Source organism: Paramisgurnus dabryanus, chromosome 11 (assembly GCF_030506205.2).
Source record: "Paramisgurnus dabryanus chromosome 11, PD_genome_1.1, whole genome shotgun sequence".
In the NCBI taxonomy this organism is placed as follows: Eukaryota; Metazoa; Chordata; class Actinopteri; order Cypriniformes; family Cobitidae; genus Paramisgurnus; species Paramisgurnus dabryanus.
This window is the reverse complement of record NC_133347.1, coordinates 29,121,859-29,127,858: the sequence shown is the minus strand read 5'-3', so window position 1 is coordinate 29,127,858 and position 6,000 is coordinate 29,121,859. Positions and strand designations below refer to the sequence as shown.

General features: G+C 36.5%; 1 protein-coding gene across 5 annotated transcripts in view; it reads right to left on the bottom strand.

The window, feature by feature from the left end:
• Nucleotides 1-333: 333 nt before the first annotated feature.
• Nucleotides 334-6,000, bottom strand: part of aak1a (AP2 associated kinase 1a) — a 63,201-nt gene continuing 57,534 nt past the window's right edge. For all 5 annotated transcript variants that reach the window (XM_065247730.2, XM_065247732.2, XM_065247731.2 and 2 more), the window contains one exon: nt 334-2,591. In XM_065247730.2, the coding sequence (XP_065103802.1) occupies nt 1,789-2,591 (803 nt within the window). In that variant the 3' untranslated portion in view covers nt 334-1,788. The remainder of the gene's footprint in view (nt 2,592-6,000) is intronic.

Below are 6,000 nucleotides of genomic sequence, written 5' to 3'. Positions count from 1 at the left end.
GCGCTATATGAATAAAATTGAATTGAATGCTAACAAATCATACATCAGTGGAAATCTCATTCATTCAAACTTCAGATGGTGTATAAATCTCAATAAAAAGTACCCTTATGACTGGTTTTGTGGTCCAGGGTCACAATTTTATTGAAATTCAAAAGATGCCATTTTAACTAACCTTTTAGATCTGTGGTCAAGACGTATCCATTAAGTCTGGTGGTGTAGGTGACATTCACAATCATGAGATATTTAACAGTCAACCAGTAAACACACTGAAGATTGCTATGAAATATATGCCACGTAATCTTTAATAAAAAATCAATACAATGACACTTTTTTTAAACAATTTCGTTTATTACAGATAATAATGTCAACCTTTTAGCGTGCATTTAACACACCTCGAATAATTCAACAGTGCTTTTAGATTCATTTACAAGGCCACCAAACTATCAAGGCTGTTTCCTAATAAACAAAAAATGAGGAATCCCCAGACACGTATTATCACTGTATAAAACACCGTTTCCAAATACAGCATCCCAAAAATCTCACCACATACAACAATCCTTATTCTTCATAGCTCTTATTAAAAAATGTAAATGCATGTCGGTTTTAAAAAAATATGTTTGGGGGTTGAATGTTGCCTATGGGATTGAAAAAGAGAGAAGAGAGCCACATGTACAATAACTTGACAATCTATGCAGAAAATAATATGAATAGGTGCCAATGTTATCTACTGATCACTTTTTTTATTTGTGTCTGTGCAATAAAATCCAAAACCCACTGTTAGCGTATAACACTGGTATGCTAAACATCAAAATTTGAAACACTGTTAAAAGATAAGATCAAGGTGTCGATATAATGTCCATCTGCAGAGCTCATTCTTGCTTTCTTATTGTTGGTGATAAAAGGTTATTAGAAAAAATATTTCGTGAAATAAATATCTGGGTAAATCTTTTACATTAGTTGCATTCAATTCAATGTGTCAATATACAGTACATGAAAAGGGTTCTCAAATTATTGTTTTTTGTTCGTTTCATGAGAGATACAATGCAATTTAAACGTGATTTTAAACATGAAAGGATCAAATATAATCCAGAAGGCCAAAACTAGTGAAAGTGAAATAAATTCATGCACTTTATGATGTTTATGTCTTCTCCAGTGAACTTTGTAAAAAAAGGAGCGTGGTCAAATAGCTACTGTATACAACCAAAAAAAGAGAAATACTGTGTATAATTTAAAAACCATTTTACAGCCCAAAGGTGAAAACATTTTCTTGTTGGATAGACGGAGTGGAGTTTAAACTGTACAAATCCACCAAGTAAACCAAACGGTTTATAATTTAAACACCAAAGTGTGAGATGTGGTTTATCCACAAAACAGAATTTAAAATGAAAAATTATGCCATCATTTCACCTTCATGTTGTATTAAACCCATCTGACTTTTAAATTTTCCATGAAACACAAAATTGTTAGTGACTGAAAGCTACGTCCACCATCCAATGTCCAGAAAAAACATTCCTCAAAATTCCTCATTTTAAATTCCACAAAAGAAAAAAAACAATCAATACGAGAACTTTTTTATTTGTGGGTGTATTTTCCCTTAAGCTTTACAGCATAAGCTGAGGTAGGATAAGATGTCAGACATACACCATATACTGTACCCCGAGATAAACAGCCAGAGGCCATAAATGTGCTTTAATCAAATGCTTTAGAAATGAGTAGCTCTATAACAAAGGTTTCCAGCTGGAATCTTTCAGCAGGCAAGTATAGTTTGTGTGGTTTTGACAGCCGCTTTTACTGTTTATCATGGCGGCCCTTAAGGTGAAAGGGCGCCGAGACGAACGGATCACCAGAAGAAGTTGCATCAGACGTCAGCGCGTGGCTGCTGTCAACGGTATCCCTGTTCTCTATATCCGACGCCCCCAGATCAAACACATTCAAAGGTCCTTCGTAGTGTCTGGAATACTTAGAAAGTGCCTGCGGTTTAAAGGGCAGAGGAGCCATTTGCCCAAGGATGCTCTGGTCAAGGCTCACTGGATGTGGATGTGCAAATCTAGGATGGGCCACCGGACTGGAATAAACATTTCCCGCAGCTTCCTTCTTCCTACCGAAGGGAGCCTGCGAAAAAACATCAGGTTGCTGAGGCTGTGCCGGGTGACGAGGAAAAGGCGCATTGGTGAAAACGTCTCCATCGCTATCTACTTCTTCAACGATCTGAAACGGAGCTTTGGAGAAGACATCCACACTTGGATCCGTGTTTAACGGATTTAACGGAAGGTTGGGGGAGTGGTTTACGGTGTTCTGTTCCAGAGACGGCTCTGGTAAGCCACAAGGTGGCAAGGGCTCAGTAGACATCTGGAGGTTTTTTAAGGATACAGGACTTTGGTCATCTTCCTCGTCAGAGTCTTGAAGTAAAGGTCTGGAGCCACTGCAATCCAGACTAGGTGTTTCTTCGCCGCTCACCTGTGATTGTTCACTCAGTTTTCTGACATCTTCATCATCTTCTTCATCACTGGAATGAAAACAGTCCTCAGTGATGTTCTCAACCTCACCACCCTCTAAAAGCGCTTCAAACCCATTACTTTTCCTTTTGGCTTCTGGAAAAAACAAAATGGTACAAGAAAATGGATTAATGTTAATAAAATGTTTGTAAATATGCTACAGTGTGATTTCAGTCAGTTCTCCCAAAAAGAAAAATTCTGTCATCATTTTCTTACTCCCATGTTGTTACAAACCTGTATAAATTACTTTGTTCTGATGAACACGAGTGAAGATATTTTGAGAAATGTTTGTAACTAAACCATTCATGAGCCCCATTCACTTCCATAATATTCTTTTCCTACTATGGAAGTGAATGTGGCTCATGATTGGTTTGGTTGCAAACATTTCTCAAAATATCTTCCTTTGTAGGAGTGACCTCAAATAGTCAAATATTCGACAACTATTTTGTGGTTTGTGTATGTTTTCCCCTCAACTTCAGGCATTTTGCACACATTTGTTCTGCACGTTGTTACTTGATTCTGACTTGATTGTAATTTTTTTTATTACAACAGTAAATTCTGATGTAATTTAAGTCTGTAAATTTTGGATTGCTTTTCATTTTATTGATTTTGTGCTGACACATGCAGCCGAACGCGCTAGGTGCTCCGTGTGTTATATTTAGGAGTTCATCAAACTAAACATCAAAAAACAGATGTTTTTTAGACAGGTATAAGTTTCAAAATGCATTTAAAACAGGGTGGTTATCTTTTCAAAAGTTTAGCTTAATAAGGTGTTTCTGTACCTAAAGTGAATACAGAGATGGTCAAAGTTAGCAAACATGTATTTCTGTGCAAAATAATTAAGTGTGGTGTCTATAAAATCATTAATTTCTGTGTTTTTCTCGTTATAAATTAACTTTTGAGGAATTGTATTTCACGAGTTTGCATTAACATCTGAGATAAAGCATATTTGGCGTGCTCCGAGCTTGGAATTTTAGCCCGAACCCAGAGTACTCCCCTCCCTTTAACTGTGATAAATGTATCTAGATGAGAGGTGGAGGAGGGATGCTGCAAAAAATCTGTCGCGGGACAGAGGTGAGGGACTGCCATTTATAGGCACCTCTTTGCGCTGATTGGTTGGATCACATGACCATGCTCCTCCCAAACTTAGTTAAATAAACTTCATATAAAGCTTAGTTTTATCATTTACAGTAATAATCACAAATTATATGTCTTTTATCATTTTTTTTTGGTCATAACTACTTTGACGTGCTAAATCTCTAAATTAAATAAGACCGCTGAACTGTAGCGGGGCTTCCCAGGCAGGATCACATTTGTTATATTTTAGGTTTAGTTATCAAAAATGTTTTTTGTTATATCTTTGTGTGATGTTCTAAACACTGTGCCTTTAAAATACTATGAGAAATCATTTAACGAATGTTTATACACATTGCCTTTCATTTTAACTAAACAAAAAAAAAAAGATTTACAAAAGGATTTTTGTCTTCGTTCATCACATGAACGGCAGTTTTGGTCACTTTATCAGAAAGTTGTTTCTGTGTACTGCTTGTGAAAGTTAACTATTTGTTGACTACCTAGTCTGATCCCCCTCCCAACCCATGCACACACACACACACACACACACACACATAGATGGCAAGATTCAACAATTCTGATTCCAATATGTAAATCTGTAGTCAGGGAAACCCCTAGTGTTCATCAGAACAAAGAAATTTATATGGGTTTGTAACAACATGAGAGTTAGTAAATTATGACAGAATTTTCAATTTGGGGTAAACTTCCTCTTTAACTAGGTTTCTTAATGGAAGCTGGGTGCATTTTAGTACAAGAACTGAAAGTAACAGGACAGATAACATTAAATTTTTTCAGTGTTCCAGGTTTTTATTAATGTTTTAAATCAAAATAGTTTACATTTTGTATAATGTGCACAACGCTTTAATAATACAGCTTAATAATCAATATATTTACTTGGCGATGGGAATGTCACCGATTCAGTGGAATGACCCTTGGTTATTTCGACCCATGGTTGGGTAAAATGGACAAACCCAAGCATTGGGTTTAAATTAACCATTGCTGGGGGTTTTTTTAAACTCAGAGTTGGGTAAAATATGGACATTTTCCTGTTTAATTTACGGATGGGTTTGTCCCTATTTTATGCAACCATGAACAATAGATCTGAATGACATTGTATATTGGTCTGTCACATTCACAGATTGCTGCGTCTCCTTTAAGACAACAATATAGTCAAAATATGTTATGTTAAAATAAATAAAATGAATGACTTTATTCCTGTATTGCAATGAAGATCTTACACAAAACATGTAGACAGTATCACATTCTACAACAGTATAATCCACAAAACTACTGACAAATATCACACCACATTCATCTACAGCACCACTGACAGCTAACACTAACAAACAACAGCCTTGTTTCCACAAACTATCACTATTAACCCTTCATTAACCACACTGCATTTCATAGAAAAACACTCAAAACTCCACCAAGCTGGTGAAACCTGACTAGGATATTTTGTGAGATTCATCCCACTGTTTCTTTAGTTTTCAATGTAAAAAACACTGCTTGTTTTTGTGAACTGCTGAAGTTGAGCTATCTCTTGGAAACCTTTGCTCAGCAGTGCTTTAGATATAATGCAAAAAGCCATGGAAACAAGGAGGCCACAGAAAAGAGACATTCAACCGAGATAAAGCAGAGAGATGATACAGGTCTTACCTTGAAGATGAAGGCAAATGTCAGCTTAAAGTCAGGATTAATAAAGCCGGACACTAAGACTGGATTAAACAAACTGTCTAACATCCTTACAGACTGGAGAGGCAGTCATTGTGCCTGTTAAGAATGGATGGGTGCTTTAATATTTATGAGAAATGGGATGAAGCTTAATGTTTGTGCTGGTATTACATGTAAAGATAAGAACGCACAAAACTATGCATACAGTGCCTAAAGCAACATTCAAGAGTTTAATATAACCTCTACAGACAGCATCACTTCAGTCTACAGCAAATCACTTACAGTTCAAGTCCATTGGGCTTTCTACAGAACAGTTTTGTAAAATATTACAGGTTGTTTAGGCTGTAACATTGCCAATTGTCCTTTTAGTGGCGGGACTACTCTTTACATTTACATTGCAAAAGATAGCTGATGACATAGCGCAATGCTCAATGGCCCAGGGATGTCATCTGATGACTTTTTAATTATAAAAACCCCACTACCTATTTATGTTTTCAACTTGTTATTGACTTGACATTTATATTTTCAATGAATTTGTTTCATCCGAGACAAAATATGCAAGGCAAGCTGCATTTCAAACAAGCTTATTATGTTTACAGCGCGTCACTCTCGTGCCCAGATATCCGCAAGCGCTTGTCATCAATGTTAATGAGCACAAACACGGCAGCACGCATCATTAATAGCAGTTCACTTCTGCAATTTAGTTCAATTTAGTACGAACCGTACCCCAGAGACCACCCTTTTCAGGCAGACTCAG